Source organism: Rhopalosiphum padi, chromosome 4, assembly GCF_020882245.1.
Source record: "Rhopalosiphum padi isolate XX-2018 chromosome 4, ASM2088224v1, whole genome shotgun sequence".
NCBI classification, from domain to species: Eukaryota; Metazoa; Arthropoda; class Insecta; order Hemiptera; family Aphididae; genus Rhopalosiphum; species Rhopalosiphum padi.
The window spans coordinates 15,950,869-15,970,937 of record NC_083600.1 but is presented as its reverse complement, the minus strand read 5'-3'; the positions used below and the strand labels follow the sequence as shown (position 1 = coordinate 15,970,937).

At 25.5% G+C, this 20,069-nt stretch overlaps 3 protein-coding genes across 6 annotated transcripts in view; 1 reads left to right on the top strand and 2 right to left on the bottom strand.

The window, feature by feature from the left end:
- Positions 1-460: 460 nt before the first annotated feature.
- LOC132930394 (small ribosomal subunit protein uS9) lies at positions 461-2,420 on the bottom strand. Its single transcript, XM_060996245.1, has 5 exons — positions 2,246-2,420; positions 2,028-2,072; positions 923-1,054; positions 727-841; positions 461-664 (listed from the first exon to the last, which is right to left on the bottom strand). Exons 1-5 carry the CDS (start codon positions 2,282-2,284, stop codon positions 519-521), a joined length of 477 nt encoding a protein of 158 aa, XP_060852228.1. The 5' UTR covers positions 2,285-2,420; the 3' UTR covers positions 461-518.
- A 4,309-nt stretch (positions 2,421-6,729) lies between these two features.
- On the bottom strand, positions 6,730-12,445 carry LOC132928227 (ubiquitin carboxyl-terminal hydrolase 46). 3 transcript variants are annotated; one of them, XM_060992759.1, is made up of 10 exons: positions 12,340-12,445; positions 12,113-12,212; positions 11,408-11,488; positions 10,408-10,624; positions 10,150-10,230; positions 9,894-10,075; positions 9,684-9,839; positions 9,490-9,627; positions 9,259-9,402; positions 6,730-9,193 (listed from the first exon to the last, which is right to left on the bottom strand). In XM_060992759.1, exons 2-10 carry the CDS (start codon positions 12,113-12,115, stop codon positions 9,038-9,040), a joined length of 1,158 nt encoding a protein of 385 aa, XP_060848742.1. In that variant the 5' UTR covers positions 12,116-12,212; positions 12,340-12,445; the 3' UTR covers positions 6,730-9,037. The 3 variants fall into 3 exon arrangements, with proteins under 3 accessions (XP_060848742.1, XP_060848741.1, XP_060848740.1); XM_060992758.1 differs by having other exon boundaries at positions 12,275-12,418; XM_060992757.1 differs by having other exon boundaries at positions 12,113-12,418.
- Positions 12,446-12,635: 190 nt separating this feature from the next.
- LOC132928226 (protein inscuteable homolog) overlaps positions 12,636-20,069 on the top strand; it is a 36,579-nt gene continuing 29,145 nt past the window's right edge. For both annotated transcript variants that reach the window (XM_060992756.1, XM_060992755.1), the window contains exon 1: positions 12,636-12,919. The gene's annotated coding sequence lies outside the window, so the exon portion shown is untranslated. The remainder of the gene's footprint in view (positions 12,920-20,069) is intronic.

Genomic DNA, 20,069 nt, shown 5'->3' with positions numbered 1-20,069 from the left:
TTCTGCATTATTGAATATGAGCCCATACATTTTTTCTTAAAAAGATCAATCATTCCCCATTGGATTAGGAAGAGTTATGTAGTATTAAGTCAACATAATTGAAATAAATATTTTATCTCAAAATAAAATAAATTATAATTATTAAGATAAGAGTGATAAGACTAATTTAGTAATTTGTGAATATTGAGCTAGTAACTATAATAGCTCACCTAGTATCTATTCTTCGCCATGGGATTTATGTTACTAATTAAAATATGTATTGTGAACTTATAATTATTTTAAATTCACAGTACATATTTTAATTAGTATGAATTTTAGTGGTTGGCTTAAATACATACTTGACAATTAATCAATGAACAGTAATCAAAATATTTGTTCACAATTATTGTTATGTAGGAGTTATATCATAAAGGTGTTCATGTCATATACCAATTTACTGATGATATTAGAAAAAAAACAATATTTTTTCAGTTTACATATATTGTTAAATAGTCAATATACATATATAAAAAAAAAGATTAACGGTATGACTTTTGGTATCTGGCACGAGCTCCTGGACCTCCAAACTTCTTTGGTTCACAACGTCTTGGATCGGCAACCAATAAAGTTCTATCATACTGAATTAAAATATCTTTAATCTCTTTCTTGCTGGCTTCGTCAACATCTATAATAAACAGAACATTTGTTAAAAATGCTAAATATTTAATATTTATAATTGTAATTTACATTTTTGATAGTATGAAACTAAAGCCTTGGAAATAGCTTGTCTGATAGCATAAATTTGAGCGACATGTCCACCACCATTGACACGAACCCTCATATCAACTTCACTAAAACGATCCTAAAAAAGACAATTTTAAGTTACTCAATTGATTCTCAATGGATAAATACATCAGCACTGAATATGAATGTGTATACTTACTTTACCCAATAACAAAATGGGTTCTTGAATTTTGTATTGAAGAACTCTGGGTTCAACCATATCTAATGGACGACCATTCACTCTAATGTTACCACTGCCACTTTTACAGTAAGCTACAGCTGTAGCGGTTTTCTGTGAATAAAAATAAAAGATATATTTGTTTAATACATTTCAAAACTGAATACTTGAAAAAAAATAATAAATACAAATAAACAATTAGGTATATCAGGAATACCTTTATTTGGGTCAACAACCCAAGTTATAGTAATAGATTAGGATTTTCATAAATATACAATGTCAATTTTAAGTTATGATTAGAAGTATGAAAAGATTTTACATTAAAGAAAAGAAATTGTCATTAACTTAATGTTGATTTTTAACTCAAAATAGATACGGAGAACAAATTTATTATTGAATATTCAAAGATAAGAAACTAATACTATGACATTTTCTATATCTAAACAAAGTTATTTCTATAAATATTTTAATAAATTGTACTCATATAAACAGGGTTGCATTTATTTAAAACTAATATCTGAGATATTCAAATGACTCTCCCCATTACCCCAGGCAAAAATAGTCACAAGATTGACAATAGTAATTTTTTTAGTTATATCGTACACTCTAGTGGTTAACACTAAATGAGCCTGGATTTCGTAATGTATAAAAATTAATTTTCTATTATTCCAATTAATTTAAAACATATTTTATTTCAAACAAATGTAGTTTTTAGCTACACTATACAATACTAAATTAATTATATAAAACTAATTTTTAAAAATCAAAAAGTTTATACACCCTATCCAGACCTATAAAATCCAGGACAATGCTCTAAATGAAAAATTGAGAATAATGGAACCCTACACATAACTCTAGCACTTATTGAAATATATGATAAGCAACATGTCATTCATAGGCACAAGAAATTTAAACAAATTCTTATCAATAGTTAGTTTGTTCAGAAATGTATGCAAGCGTTAAAATGAATCAGCCAGCCCTCATTTAAATATAACAAAAAATAATAATAATAACCGTCATAAAAACGTATTAAATAAATCAAATTAAATATATAAACGAAAATAACACAAATATGAATAATACATACCTTACGGCCGAACACTTGTACGCTTTGTACTGGTGTTTTCTTCACCTACAAAATAAATTAGATTAAAATCACTATGATATAAATTTTAAATTATTATATTAATTGGACAATAGTAAGTCTAACAGCACCATTAAAAAGCTTTACTAATACACGTGTGTACATTTTATGATTTAACTTTGAGACTTACGGTAACTATTAAAATCTACAAATTATATTACCTTGGGTTTCTTTACTTTAACTTTCTTGTCAGCAGTCATTTTTAGTGGTGTTTGGGTACCTGATGGAAAACTTAAAGTAATTTAGATTAATGAATTAAATAAACGTTGTCCAAATTCTTCCAAAACACTGAAGTGGAGAAAATGAAACACGAAAGAGAGGGCCGTCAACAGAACTAAAATTGAGGTTATGAAGTTTGTGGATAAGTTTACAGTGTTACCAATTCATATACTAGACCTATTACGAGACAGATTATTAATTATTATATTGATATTAACAGCATTGTAATAATTTAGGAATTTCAAAATACTATTCTCAGCATTGACGTATAAATGTATAATATTATATTATTATATTACGTCTATGATTCTTATTAGCCTCTTTTATACCTAAAAGATTAAAAAAATAAAAATGCCAGGACCTACTAAAAGCATAATAAATAATAATATTAAGTATTAACTTAAACTTGTTGGGTGCACTACCAAGAGCCTTTCCATTCTTATTAAATGTCATAGCCAAATTTATCGTCAGACTTACACTTACCTACTTATATTAGTTATTATACCTCATATAGATTGTAAACGTAAAAATAATTAATAAATGCTAATAATCCAACCCAGTGGCGTGGTGAACATTTATTAACTATGATGCACAACATATATATTTCAGTACCTAGCCACCTTACCAGTTGCCACCTAGACCTAGCCATACATCTCTTTCTCAAGGACACAGTGACACACCCATGAAACGTATTCGAAAAAAAATTGAAGAAAACTAAAAACTAATAATGATTTAACATTTAAGTAGCTATCAAGCTACGGCTACCTACTTATATTTTACTAACTCCTACCAGTCCTACCTAGAAATACTAAATTCTAAGAGGCTTTTCCCTATTGTAAGTTATAATTGACTTGGTTTTTCAAAAATAAAAATGTACCACTTTTTTCTTATTTCCCAACATGACGTATAGACGACATTAAATCCCTTTCACTACGCCACTGTATGTACATACAATATACATTATAGTTACTAAAAAATATAATATTATTAAATCTTTACGTAAGCAGCTAGGAGCAGGGTTCCCATCAAACTTTAAAATTCTATAATTTATAAGTGATGGAAAACGGAGTTCGTTTTTGGCGGTAACTAGAAACACTCATTTATATTAGGTATAGGTATGTTGAATATATTTTTTAAACAATAGGTACATTTTTTTTCTTATCATTATTATATTTTTTAACATACTTCTGACCAAATTTTGGTTTGGCAAAAAAAAATTCCCGGTCTGAAATGTTTACCCAGTCCGCCCATGGTCGTTATTAATATAAATAAAAATAAAATTGAGCTTAAATCAAAAAAATTTAAAAAAATATTGTTCCTATGAAGTCAGAATTATAACAAACTTCGTCAAAATCGAAAAAATTAGCAAAACAATATTTGTAGTGTATGTTACACTAAATTTTTTTGTAAGTTTTGACAACCTTATATTGTAAAAGTATTCATTTTTTTAACACTAAGAGGATGTCAGCGTAGTATTTGTTATCTCTCTCTAAACAGTCTAAACAAGTAACCAACGCGAAACAGCAAATTGTACGTTCACAATATAATTACTAGGTACCTATAGACCACGAACTATGATTATATAATTTATAATCATAGTTCGTGCTATAGACTATAGTCTATAATCATATTAATTTCTCAAATTAGAGTGAAATAAGGAATAACCTCTTATAAAATTTAAAGTTAAAAATATTATCTAGGGCATTTCATAAGCATTTTATTATATTTTAATTTTAAAGCGGGATATGAGTATTTTAAGATTATAAATTATTTATAAATCTTAAAAAACTCAAACTTAATAACTCGCTTTAAAATTAAAATATAATAAAATGCTTATGAAATGCTCTAGATAATGTTATTAACTTTAAATATGTCAGAGAGAGAAAACAAATAGTGCGCTAACATCCTCTTAAATATTTATCCGTAAAAACATTTTTTATTGCGAGTCAAAATCGAATAATAGAAAATACTTGAAATTTTCACAAAATGTTTTTATTAGTTAACCTATAATTTTCTTTACATGTATTAGTGTATTACACTATTACTGTATAACTAATAATATTTAACCCCTTACCCCATTGTCGTTAGCGGGGCGCTGTCAGGCCGGTTATGTGCTAGTTTTTGACTAGGTATATGTCTATATCACGAAATATACTTAGTGAATAGTGACATTATAGTTTGACAGACAATTTTTGCTAAGAATCGTTTTTCGTATATACAATGATTAGTGCCTACCGGCTACCTAACAATAATTTAATTTAAATTTAACACGCAACACCTAAAGAGCGGTACCGCCGGTACCTACACACTTACTATAGTTACTATACCTACATTTTTTTCTTAATATTATTTACATATTTGTGCAGTTACGTGCTGTAATATTTAATATTGTTACTTGTTGGTCATTACTCATTGTAAGATTAGCATTTATTAATAAAATAAAATATTTAGGTATGGTGACATGTTTAACGGATGAATCGTAAATGATTTTAATCTGATGCTGGTTGTAATAATATGATTAATATGGCTTTCATGAATTAAAATAGTTATTATATCGTAGTATCGTACAATGATTGCTTATTAATTATTATGATATAGGTAGGTATTATTAATAATAGTATATCATAAATCAAAATTACATAATAGTACATCAGGGACGTACACAGGGGGTGTTTTGAGTGTTCAAACACCTCTTGGCCCTCGAAATACTTGGGTTTTTGCATGGTTATTTACTTATTCAATTTTAATGTTAATTTTGTTATATCAATGTTTGTATTTAAAAAAAGTATTTTAAGTATAGGTACCTAATTTTTATAAATTTTTTTTTTGTTTATTTATTAAAAAAAGTTCTACTTTTCAATAATTGATTTTCAAAAACACCCCCCAACACTTTTTTCTGTATATGTGATATGTCCCTGTAGTACCTACATAGTATATCATAGGGCCTGATTTAGGGAGAAACAAGGCGAATCGGGGGAGGGGGCACTTTCACCCGAAGTTTTGATCGAGGGTCGTCAAATTACCAAATTACATTGGCATAATAGAGGGGGGCAGAATTATAAGAGGGCGCTAATTTTATACTTTGCCCCGTGTAAAAAATATGTTAGATCCGGCACTGATTATTATTTATTATACATTATGCTTTTAGGCTTAAATCACTGTATATATTAAATTTCCTTAATATATGGAAAAAATGCAAGTATATTAAATATAAACATAGGTACTGAATAATAAAATATTTTAAACATAATATATATATTAATTATATTATATATGTTACGGGCAAAGTGGGGTAGTCCGGCATTATGCAACAATGACCAATGTGCATACTGTGCACAGTACCCATCAATTTCGGGTAAAGTAATCAAATAGTAATAATTGTTTATTATGACCGGTCATTCTATAACAATGTCTGGAAAATTTTGATTGCCCGACATTATTTTGGTCAATATAAAAATGTACTGTATAATGTATGAAGAATTGTTAATACTCATTGCTCAATGATGAAGTACATCCAACACCTGTTATACAGCTGTATGCTATAGACCAGTGGTCTTCAAGACTTCAATTGGTGGGTCGCGTAAGTTTTAAAATTGGGTCGCAATATGTCTTCTTTTTAGCAATTTTAGATTTTTTACAAAGCTTATGTGGATCGCGAGTCCAGTAAGATTGAAGACCACTGCTATCCCTCTAAATTTTATCCCCCTATTTAGACTCCCTCTAAATATTATTATCATTTATCATAGGTACAAAGGTTGAAGAAATATTTGAAATTATAAATTCATTTAAATATTGGACACGGAGGGTGTAATCGAATGATATATGACATAAATTTGATGTATAAGAATATTACCTACTAGGAAAACTACAATGTTAAATCTACATTTGTGTATAACATGTCAAAAAAAAGGAAGCACTTCAAAAAAGGTTTAGTTGTACGACCAATCCTCTCCTCAGAAATGAATTCGCGTTGCCAGGTCGACTTGATCGACATATAAGCTCAGCCCAATAAAATTTTTAGTTAAAAACCTAACCTTAGCAAAAGGATCAATCAAAAAAGTGTAAATGTAAAGGAGCAGGTAAAATGTGTAACTCTAAGTGCCACAGTAACAATCCGTGCCTAAATAATACATACATATAGCTATTTTTAGTGTTATCTATTAAGCTAAAAAAATAAATAACGATAACTATGTATACTAACATGTATCTTGTATCTAATCAGTATAATAATAAATAAATATAATATTTATTTTACAATAGGTATAGTTTTTATACATGGTAGCATAGGTACATTACTCTTCACGCATTCAGTCATTGTGTACAATGACCGAGCAATGTGTTTTATTTTCACTTTAACCAGTAAAATTGGGCATTGTGCACAATGCCTGTAACATACACACACACACACATATATATATATACTATATATGTATAATCAATAAAATTAATAAATTTAATAGATAGGTACCCAGTAACAATTCAAAATTCAAACACATTATTCGACAATCTGCATAAATTACGAAAACAATACTTAACAAATTCCAATACAACATTAACAACGATTTATTGCTTGTTTTACACACATTTCTAAATAATTATCATTTATAATAGACATAAATAAATTACCTAAAATAAATTAAAATATCAATAATAATAATAGATGTTTTAAATCAATGAAAAATGGTAACTTTTAGTGAAATATTAAAAATAATGTGTTAAATATTAAAATTAAAAAATGTGTAGTACTTAAATTACTCATTTAGGTGTACAATTTATCATATTATAACAATAACTAACTGGAATATGAATATTTGAATATCATATTTTTAATACTTAAATAAATTAAAATATAATACTAGTTAGTTAAAATTCAAACTGATTAATTTAATTTCAATGGTCATTTCACATTTTTATATATTAGGGCATGTCTAATATACATCTTAAAAATTGGTTAAAATTAAAGTTATACTGTTTTTGAATCTAAATATTATACGTATTTATAGTTTTTGTTTAAACTCTTAAAATTCCATTTGCATAATATTATGTACATGTTCACTGAGGGGTTAGAGGATAAGATGCGGAATTTTCCCCTCGCACTATAAACATCAAACATAATTTTGAAAATTGTAACCTTTATTATTGTTTAAATAAACATTTTATTGATGTCAAGACCTCAGTAAATTTTTTTTTTTATTTGTTGTGTTTTTTATAGCTTGCAAAGAATAAACTTTTTGGTTTTTGATTTTATTATGTCCTAATAAATTTTCTGTGGGTGCCCACAAATATGCACCTTGGTCAAAATGTCAAAATAATATTATAAACATCAATCAAGGTTAGTATTAAAAAAAAAAAAATTATCAATGATTAATGAACAAATAAAAAGTACAAATCATACTTAAGGAATTATATCCTCTTAAAAAAGAATAATCACTTTTCATGCATACTCTGACTCCGGTAGTAGCAAGCCCAAATTTCCCTCATCTTGCTAGCTGACGGTTTTCTGAAGACATTTACAACTAATATTCATAATTAGTACTATTATTATATTTAATTTGGGGATCACCCAATAGTATGGGTCATTGGTGCGAAAATGGACAACAATCGGTCAACCGATTGATTATTCTCTTTTGAGACAGGGTAAAAGCAAATCAATGTTTTAGGGATCTATAGTGAATTGATTCATTACATTTTTAATGTTTTTTATGAAACTCAATATTAGAATATTTGATTAAATAATTGAATAAGCTATTCATGATAGTTTTCAAAAATTTAACGGATAAACTATTATAAAATAATTCAAATAAGTTATTTTAATTTGTATATACATCAAAAGAGCTTTCTGTTTTTACAAAATTTTCAATGATATAATAATAATTTTAAATTATGGTTGAGTTCTACACATTGTAATCATTAATTATTATAATTTATCTCTTTAAACCCCAATCAAATTGTATATAATAAATACCTAAATAATATCTCAATTAAATTTAAATAAATTAGATAGTATCATAAAAGGTTATTAAGTGGTTATTATTGGTTACTTTATATTTAAAAATGTCTTTAAGAGTTTAATCAAAACTATTAAAGTTACTTTATCCATGTATTAAGTTCATATACAGTATACTATAATAGGTATGCATTTTTGTAAATAATTTAACCGTACATTATTTTATTCGAGTTATAAACTATATCACATATATGATTTCAAGAAAACTAGAATTTCAGTTATGTTAATTGTGAAGCGGGTTTAGATGAAGTTTTATAAATTAAAAAATATATTAACTTATAAAATAAATTTTAGTAGAAGGAAATTGATAATGAATGAATAGATAAATGTCCTAAATCTGATATTATAATATATTCTTAAAAAGATAAAGAATATTTTTGAGATAAACATTGGGAAAATAAATAACTGATCTGGTTTTCTCTGATAAAATTTTTCTAGTGGATTACATGTACCTATGTTAAAAAAAACATGAGCATACATTAAATTAAGTTCAAAGGAATCAGCTAGTAATAAATATATAAATTAAATATATCACCTAAAATATTATTTAGTTGACTAACAAGGCATTGCAAATTAACATATTATATCACTGATAATAACAATTAAAAATTATTATTAGACTAATTAATTATGCAATTAAGTTAATATCACTTTTTTTTAAACACAAGTGAAAAATCACTTTGTGCTGTACAATTATAAATAAATATCCAACATAGAATTTGGAAATTCATTTACAATGACTTGATTTTGAATCAGTCATACCAGATTTTGATATTTCAGTAGCATCCCTAGATTGATAGAAAAGTATATAACCAGTTTCTGATGATTTCTGTAAGTCTGATGTGAGACCATAGAAATCTTCAATAGCAGATTGATCAATTTTCTATTTGAAAAAACAAAACACCAATTAAAATTGTACAATTATAAAATAAAACCATTAAATCTTACATCAACCATATCATCATCAAACAGTAGCCAAAAATCATGACTTTTAACTATGCTAATGTAATGACCTCTATTTGGTCCACTGCCACAATGTATAACTACAGCTACAAGATTGTACATTCGGTCTGGATTAACAGCATCATCAGACTATAAAATTATTGTTATTGTTATCTGATGTCAATAATATTATGATAATTAAAATGTATAATATGCAGATAAAAAAAAAATAATTACCGTATTAAATAACCTAAGTTCTAAAGGAAATACAACTCTATGAGATACTTTTATGTGCCTATTAAATTGTTCCATGTATTTGAATCTTTTCAAATGCAATGCCAATATCATAGGTAATTTTTTGACCCGCATACATTTCTAAAATATACTTAATATATTACACGTCTTAGATCAAAAAAAAAATTAATTATTACCTGGGCTTCTTGATAGCTACAGCAATTGTCACATTTAAATTTATTATCACTACAAAGCATTTCTGTATTGCTAAAACAACGTAAACAATGTGTAATACTAGTATTTTGATCTATATCTACTTGGAGGTCAAAAAAGTCTTCATCTTTACTGCTGACCTATAATAAATATATAAGGTTTAGTTGAATTTAATAAAATTATAATACACCTACTTCTTCACAGTTTAAACATCTAGTTTCACTCGTAAGTATTCCTTGAAATATTTCATGCACCCAAGTTGGATCTTGGTTATGACTACTTGAGCTAGTAATGCTATTAGTAGTTGATTCTCCATCAATAATATTATGTGTAATTGATTTAGATTTACCGTTACAATTAACTTGGCTACGTTCAGCTTTATACATAATTTATAATTTATTATTATAATTCTTATAGATTCTTGATGCATAAATAATTTATTTTACTTACAAAGAATGATCTCATTAATATGATTTATTAGGAAGTTTAAAAATTCATGAGCATCTTGTTGCATATAGTTATTGAATTCTTCTGTAAATTAAAAATAAATTCAGATGTACTAATTATTTAAAAAAATATTAAATGCATACATAAATATCAAATATTTATTTAAAATTAAAAATTATTTCTTATTGGTAATAATATATTTTAATATTAACTAAAATTAGATTAAGTAGAAAAGAATATTAATATTTGTTCCTGTATTACCTTTCTCTTTTCTAAGTCTATTAATAAACTTTTTTGGGGCTATAGACCCAACTTTTTTTTTTTGAGTTGCAATACTATGAAATAGATCAGCTAAACATGTGAGTAATGTTTCTTTATTTCTTTTATTACGAGCTTTATATTCTAATACTCTGTCTCGAAAAGGTTTACAAAAATAAAGAGCTTGAAGAACTGAATTACTGTAGCATGTATTTCCAAACTGAAAAAATAAATAAATTTGTTTATTAAAATAATTATGTGTTCTTTTTTTTTTATATTTTTAAATACATAGGTATATTAATACTGGTTTAAATAATTTATTACTTTTTACAATTAATATTCAAGTTGTGGTGAATTATAAAATTATTAATATAAAAAAAATATCACGTGGTTAAAATTAAGTTTGTAATAGGCTCAATAATTTTAACAGACCAACAAAATTTATTCATTGGCTGATTAAAATAATTTAATATAATATATAAATAATTTAAATAAAGATAGTCTAATATTGTATTTTGTTATGCACAGAAATGCTTTAACAACTAGATCCCTATAAAAAAAATCTAGATTCAATACACTTGTTATCAATATTCAATACCAAGACATTATCAATTAAAAGTAAACCAACTTTATTCATATAAATTGACTTTAAAAATATGGTAAAATTAGTACAATTATATAACTAGAAAATAAAACAATTACATAAGGATTTCAAAAATAAAATGAGGCATGATTTTTAAGTTTAAAGAAAGAAATAGATTGTTAATACCTTATGTTATTTATTTTATTAGTAAGCCATATATTGTCACTGTCATGCAAAAACTGATTAAACAAAATATTTTCTTATTTAATTTTAAATTTATTCAACTCCTTGTTTACTTCATATTTGTTTTCCACTTGATCACTTTTAGACTTTAGCATAACATTATGTAATTTTCTAGCTATCATGCAAAAAGTAACCGTAGAAAAAAAATAGAAACTATTATAACAATGATAATCTTACATTAACTAAACCAAAATAATGCTCGTTTGGAGGAAATTGATCTGATCCAATATCTCTCTCTAGTTGTGACACATTACCACCCTAAAACACAACAAAAAAATATTAAAAAAATTAAAGAAAATACAATTTACTGGTTATAATACAAAAGTAACTTCAATTGTATAATTTTTGTTTGACATCACATTTACATATTGTGTATAACCAGCTGTATAGTTTGTAAGTATTGTAATTAAACAAATATGTCCTAAATATTTACCTAATATGGCTGATCTATGATTATAATATCTTAATGATGACACATTAATATACATTTAAATAATGTATTTTCATTTATATATTAATTAACTTTACCACAAAATTAGTTATATAAAATTGAGATTATGTGTAAAAAATTTACAATTTGTATTAACTTATAAGATTAAAAAAAATCTATTTTATTAATATTTCATATTGTAAATTGCATTTATGTTTTCAGAAATGAAGTTATTTTAAAATTTAATTTTTTTGAAAATATATGTAGATTTGATAGATGCATTTAAATTTAAACAAAATCCAAAGTAATAATTATAATACATAATTTAAAATAAATATTTCGTTTCAAGAAAAAAATTGAAATAATTTACAAGAATATTCAGATAGTACCAATAGTACTGTTCAAAGTACTTGAATTAATAAATAAGATAAAATATTTAACACAAACATTACCATATTACAAGACAACTTTTCAATCAAGCCATCACTAAAAAATACATTTTAGCGCTTTTTCTGAAAACCGAATACATATGTCTGTAGATTTTACATTGCACTAAAAAAAAAAAAAAACGCAGTACAAATCAGTCGTATTTCAATAAGAATTCAACTGCATACTGCATAGCGGAATGTTAAAATCAAAAGGACTTGACGAAATTAATAAAATATTTTTAAGTGCATACTGCATTCGCTCTTCACAGTCGTGTCGTCCGTCTTATCGAATATTGACTATCGACTTATCGCTGTTAATCAACTATCACGTAACAAGATAAACACGCCGACGATTGAAAGTCTTATGCAGTGTGGTAAACGAGATTTTGAAAGACGGTGGCATAGAATTGTCATCAGACTACAGTCGTACCACACACTACACCGGGGTAATATATTTGCATCGTGTGATACCGTAATACTCCAAGGTGCCGTCATCGGCGCTGATGCACTAGGGACAATTATTCGTCAATGCGTTTAGTTTTTGCCGCGTTTAGTTAAATTTACCCGTTCGTTTCGAGCGCACCGGTGGCGCTTTCCTTCCTACGTTTCCTCTCGTTCGCGTGATTTGTGGCTTGTGCGTACTCCGCAAATGCTGATGAAACTGTTCAAAGTTATTGATACTTAACTAAATGTGTTATTTATTTGATGAAATCCCGACGAATTAAATTGCTGTGCGTTCGTGGAGCTATTAAGAAATACATATTGGATTCATTCATAGCCTATGGATCATCCGATCATAGGTGTATTGTATATACAGTCGACTGCAAATAGGTAAGTTATGGAATATAAGCTTATACTTTATTTATTATGATTATGAGTTTAAAAAGCAATGGTGGATTTATAAATTACTATTTACCTACTGAGACAATCGAAAAGAATCAATATGTCAGTATAGGTTTATTATTCTTAATTTTTTTTTTTAATTATTTAATTAATTGAAAATGTAAATGTAATACATATTACATATTACTCATTACTGTACCTAATAGAAAATTAATTTATAGAGTAGGTAGTAGGTACCAACCAAAAATTATTAAAACCTATATCATATTTAGCCAACTTAAATTATTAATGGTGCATATTACCGGGTATAATATATAGATTCATATTCATATATACCTAACATAATTATGCTGAATGATACAGCCATGCATGCTATAATTATTAATTATTGCCTATTGGCTATTAATGTTTATAATTTAGTTAGAGTAACTTACCTACTTAACAACAGATTAAAATAATAAGAAAATAGTGACAATGTGTTTAAACATTTAAATGCATAATTTTCCTTGACTGTTGCTATTTTATTAATTATTAGTTTATTACGGATTTTACGTTATAATTTATAACTAAATGTTATTTTTTTACTATCTGAGTTCTAGAAATTACAATGGAACTTTAAACAAATTTTTTTATTAATTGTCAATTTATATTTACTTTTTATTAAAAGTTATAAGAAACAATGCAATTCATCACGAATATGTTATAGTTACACAGTTTATTAGTTTGTAACCATAACATAACCACATTGGTCAGTATAAAATATAATTCATCGAGACTTGAAACTTTTCACCACTACGTATATTTATAAGTACTTATTTACCATGTACACGTTGACATTTTTAAAATACATATTTATTTTACGTAGGTACCTATTCATAGTTTAACTGTCACATCGTTCGGTATAGGCAGTTTCCCATATATTCATGGACTACGGTATGAGAGGTGGCTTCAGGGAGAGGGGCTAGGGGCAGCCACCAGGCCCGTATTTCTAAAAAATTGTATATTGTTAAAAAAAAATTATAAACAAAAAATCATATTTTACTATCGACTATCATAGATACATATGAGTACAGAGTAGGTATGTAAATAGAGGTACAACGGTATGTACCTGATATCTATATTATATATATATTTTGAAGAACCTATGATAATAAATTAATAGGTATAAAATATACTATGATATTATTTTGCTATGTTTAAAAGATGAATTGCGTAGCTCACATTTCTATATGGATTACTGAAATACAGTCGACTCTCGGTAACTCGAAGTTCAAGGGGGAAAAAAAAAATTCGACTTACTAAAAATTTCGAGTTATCAAAAACTTTTAAAAAGTATGTTTATTTGAAGGGGAATTTTATTTATTCGAGATATCAAGAATTTCGAGTTATCAAGGTTCGAGTTACCGAGAGTCGACTGTACCAAGAATAATAATAATAAAAATTAAAACTACGCCGCCCCTCCCCCTAACCAAGTCTCTGGAGTCGCCCTGAGTATGTTATCATTATATTACAAGTTGTAGGTATAATAAGAATAGAAGCTAAATAAAATATCGTACTTTATATTATATCATTGATTATAAAAATCATAAATATGTATAATCAATGATTATAGGTACATATAGCTTGTCAACCTATAGTTGGTGACTTTTCCTGTTTGTGTCTTTATGTTTTTTGTATTAGTTGAACAAATGTCTAACTATATTTGATAATTCTTAATAAACCAAATAAATTATTTAAACACAATTGCCTATAATATATTATCTGCTAGCTGCCTATACTATAAATTATAATAGTACATATTATGTGGAAATTCAAATCTAAGACAAACCAAAAAGTATTAACATATAGGTACCTAATAGTATAGATATAGAAGTAGTAGGTGTAGATGTATTGGTATTAATGGTATTCATATGTATATTTTATATTAATTAATAATATTTATAATATAACATATGATAATATGAATAATATGATGTTTATCAAGAAAAAAATTAGTAATTTAATAGACTACATAAAAATTATAGAAATACTATTAAAGGTTATAGACTTTTTTAGACATTATTTACTATTAAATCTTACTAGACTGTAATTGATAATTAATTACCCAACTTTAATTTCAAGATAACGATAAATCATAAATGTATGTATCCGAGTCCATTATCGCGTCACTTATTACTAAATGGATTATTGCTTTTAACATTAAAATTATTATTAAACTTAACTTTTAAAGCATTCATATACTATATATATATATTTGATTAGCATAATATATAGAAAATTTTGCTATATAAAATCAAATCATTTTTTATAATATAAAAATAAAATGGATATCATCGGAAATTTTACATTAGTAGATTACAAAAATTATTTACGATCTTATTTTTAAATTATACATTTTGTACTTACCTATTTAGGTAAGGTTAGCCTAGTCCCTATGTTATCCTAAATTATCCCTAACACAGTTCATACCTGTTTATTAATAATATAATGTACGCATGATAGGTACCACCAGTTATGCATTTTAAACATCTTTATAGCATTCGTTCGTTGAAAATTGAAATTATGTTTAATACTATAGTTTATAGTTTATATTCATTATTATGATTCGATAGAAGTAAAAACAGAAAAGTCGATTATGATACGAGAATTGTAATTATATTATATTTATACTACAAAAATTGTTTCAATCTTCAGATGTTAATTTTTTTTTGACTGAGGGTCGTGTCTATGCGTTATATAGAGTATATGGTGATTATGCAGTTACAAGGCCAGATAGAAACATTTTGCGCTACAGAATATTTTATTATAATTTCATAAAATGTAACAAGATTTAAAAATAATTTACCAATAATAATACATGTAATATATTGTAAGATATTCTTAGAAATATAGGCAGGTGACACATAGTTTTTGCTAATAATTGTTTTTCGTATGCAATGGCATATCTTTGAATTTAAATATAACACAATATACATAAGTTATTATTCATTATAGTAGTGATTAGTTGAGCGAAGTAATAAAACAAAATGTTAGGAGTAACCCTAATTAGTCACTACACCTACACCGTTCATTAAAAAACTTTATATATACTAGTAACTAATACTAAATAAGTTGTAATTTATTAACTACTAGTTCAATATACTGATGTATCATGTATTAAAATAGTCAGCTAAATATTTTTCTTGGGATAAAATTTTAAATCTACGATGTCATTCAAAAAAGTAAGAATATTAAAAATTGATAACGATAAATCATTTTTTGAAATAATAATGAGTACCCGAGTATCTGCTTAAATAAATCACCTTGTATACTCGAAATCAAATTGGACGATGGATATAAATTCTTTTTGATTTTAACTACTAGTTTTACACTTTCCAGAAATTCCTTTAATTATTTTATGTATTTTATGGCCATACTTTTTAATAGTATTTACTATAGAAAGTAAGAGAAAATGTGATGATTGTAAAGTGAGTGTCAATTAAGTTAGTGTAACTGAAAACCGATATAGATACAATATAATATAATGTTTCAAATAATACCTATATATTATTCATTAATTTTATATTTTTATTATTTGTATGTGGAATATAAATTCATAAAATAAAAATAACAAGTTTTGTACAGTAAATAGTAGTTGGAAAAGGTATTGATTTATTTAAAATTGTATATATTTTGTTTTCCTAATGTTTCTTTTAGTAAATATTCAAAAGACAAATAGAAGATATTTCAATATTTTTTCATGTACTTTCCATAGGTACTCTTGTTGTAATATTATTTTATTTATTAAACTTAGAAATAGATTATGATTTATGTTCTCGTTATTTTACTATTTCAGAAATATACAAACAGTAATTATTTTAAAAGTAAAGTCATATTTTTCTCAAAAAGTAGTATCTAACGTTTACAAAAATAATTTTAACTTATTGTACAAAAACACTTATGAAAATTAAACATTTTTATTATAATTTTGAAGCATTTATTGATACTTTGGTTTGTTATAGCCTCGCCACCAATTCGTAAAAAATTTATCACCTCGCAATCAAGCGATATTTCTTCAGTAATAATTAATCTAGAAAATCTAAAATTTCAATATTCACGATCGATCTTTCTCTTTCTCTTTTTAGTCTTTGATAATAAATTTAATTTATGTCTTGTTTAGTCTGATAAGTAATATTGAGTTCTATTTATAGAAAAAAGGTAAACATTTAGTATAAAAATTTTAATTTTTAATTTTATTATGTTTGAATCTTGTTAGTATGTTTTCGACTTGTCTCTATATTATATCTAATTGTAATTTATAGTGGATACCTATCTTACAAACGGTATTAGCTTATTTTATTTGAATAACATAAGGAGCTATAACTCATCACAAATAAACTTTAAATACTTATAAATAATTAACTATCCAGTCTATCCACCCATTTTAAACTCAATTGTTGTGTATTTAACTTCTCATTTTCAAAAAAATATTTTGCTTCAGAATATATGAAATAAGCTAAATATACTGCCATACCTAATATTTCAAAAATAATATAAGTTGTAATTATAACTTAAAAAATGTAAAACAATATTATAAAAACGTTTATACATTTTGAGAAAATGATTATTTATCTTTAAAAAAATGCAAAAATATTAAATTCAAATAATACGAATCATAATTAATAGTTGTTTTATTTGACCTTGATATAAAAGTGTATTTAAATGATTATTTACATGACTTCAGAAATGCTTTATATTTATAAAAATGCTAATAAGAAATTGTTCACAATCTTACAAAACATGTTGTCTGACAATAATCATTGTTCCTATAATCACCATATTCTGAATGATGTCGCATTGTGTGCATATCACGTAATCTTTCATGTTCGTCAGCAAAATAGTAACACTTATAGCAATGCGTATAATGATATTCCTTGTACATGAATCACATCTGCAAATGTAATAACATGGCTATATATATATACTGTAATACTATACCTGCAGTCACACCTGCAGGAAAAATATTTAGGTATATAAACTGTTTCATAAAAATAAAAGTTATGTTACCCAGTTATATTGTTATAACTTATAATATATACGTATAGATATATTACCCTCTAGTTAAATACCTTATATTTAAGTAATTTCAGACAACTTCATGAATACAATAAAGAATACTAAAATTATTTGTATAAATAACAAATTATGATATTTAATAATACTATTTTTTTCTTTTTAAGTGCTAATCGTTTAGGTATTGAATACATTTTTATCAAACAAATATTTCAATAATATATGTATCATATCTATAGAAGATAATATTAAATAATACATAACCAAATCGTCCAAATCTTATAATATATAATACGTTTAATTATTTATTTACTGGTTTATCATGACAAAATATTCAATATGTAAAGTCTAATACAATATAGTATTATTGAATTATTTGATTTACAATAATTAATAAGCGATGCAGCTAAAAAAAGGCAGTCGTCACCCTTAGCAATACAATTTCGAAAAAAAGGTATTTAAAATATTTAAAAATTAATAAATTAGAAGTACAAGCAATTTATGTATGAATAATAATTCTATTACATCTTTTAAATTTGCATTTCCTTTAAATTTGATAATAATATTTGTATTTATAGTAGCTTTGTACCAATATGGCAATATTATATATATATATATAATGGTTATACAATCACTAATCATTGTTAGCTTATTAAATTAAACGTAATTTATTATGTGGTAATATGAACTTTTTGTACAATATTATTATTATTATTATATCTAGGTAAATTGCAGGCTTATCATATCATATAAACAGGAAGATGTTTTCAATGCACTGTCTTAAATTTATTTGAGACAGCAAATTAGTTTCATAACATTTTCGCTGTTTATTTTACATCATATGTGCTACCCAACCTTGCAAATGACCACGTTGATTATTTTTGCATACTTCCGCTATTTGTATAGTGTATGATGTATATTACTATAATAGTATAATGTACCTTCATTGATTATAAACTGCTATTATAAACTAGATAAATCTGTCGCCGGTAAAATAACAATGTATTGCAAAACTATATAGGACAGTGCAAGGCATTCGCATGCCACAACAATAAAAAATATTTAATCGAGATATAATATGTATATTTGAAATAAACTAAATAATTGGCCAAATATAAAATAGAAGCACATAATGACATATTGTATGCACTTTATAAATATTTATAGTTTATACATAAATCGTTACTATTGCTGTTGGTTCATTTTTTATTTTTAAGCATGATAAAGTAATATTAGTATGTAGTTAATTTAATACATTTATTAATTTTATCTATTAACTGTAGGTATGTATTTTATGTATACATAATAAACTTGTTCATATTTAGTATATTATATGTAGTATGTACTATTAGTATCAAAAATATGATATTATTTCAAGTAAAACATTGTTAGAATGTCCGTGACTCCGTGCCTAATCATTTAACTGAAATCCATTTACGCCCGATTACCTACAGCAACTGGTATGCCTACATTAAAATCTACACAACTTTAAAATTATATCACGAGTAAAATAGTTACTAATTATAATCACATAAATATAATGCCAAAGTCTATTGTTTGCATCACGAACGTCCGCTAAATCTACATAAATTATATTTTATAAAATTATGATAAAATAAAAATAACAATGTTTTATTATAAACCTAGGTCATTAATTAAAAAAAAAATAATAATAAATTAAATACATATGAAATATTAATTTTATTTTTATTTTTAATACATTTCTAGGTTATAAACAATACTATACTATATAATATGTACCTATTCATTATACTTAATACCTAGGTATCTATATATAATAATATATGCATTATAAATTATAAATATTATAATAAATTACAAAAGTAACATCTGCTGAGCTTTTTTGCGATTCCCATAACATCATTACTACTATATTGTCTTTTTGCTATGCAGCCATATAATAGGGGATCTATAATATTAATCCACTTGATCCCGTTAAATTCTTTATTTCACTTTATTGATAATGGCTTAGGTTTAGGGGAATAAGTGACAAGGGACACTTGTCAAGGGAAAACACCAAATGTCGCCAATTCTATATACTGAAACTTTTACCCTTTATAATAGT

Bases quoted from the DNA above. Each gene is read 5' to 3' on its own strand.
- LOC132930394 (XM_060996245.1), bottom strand. From the start codon at position 2,284: ATGACTGCTGACAAGAAAGTTAAAGTAAAGAAACCCAAG. The intron at 2,073-2,245 runs GTAATATAATTT...TTTATTTTGTAG, and splicing joins TTAAAGTAAAGAAACCCAAG to GTGAAGAAAACACCAGTACA. The intron at 665-726 runs GTAAATTACAAT...TGTTTATTATAG, and splicing joins AGTTTCATACTATCAAAAAT to ATGTTGACGAAGCCAGCAAG.
- LOC132928227 (XM_060992759.1), bottom strand. The intron at 10,625-11,407 runs GTAAGATTATCA...TTATTTTTTCAG, and splicing joins ATTATTTTGGTTTAGTTAAT to TTTGGAAATACATGCTACAG. The intron at 9,403-9,489 runs GTAATTATTTTT...ATAATTTTATAG, and splicing joins AACTTAGGTTATTTAATACG to TCTGATGATGCTGTTAATCC.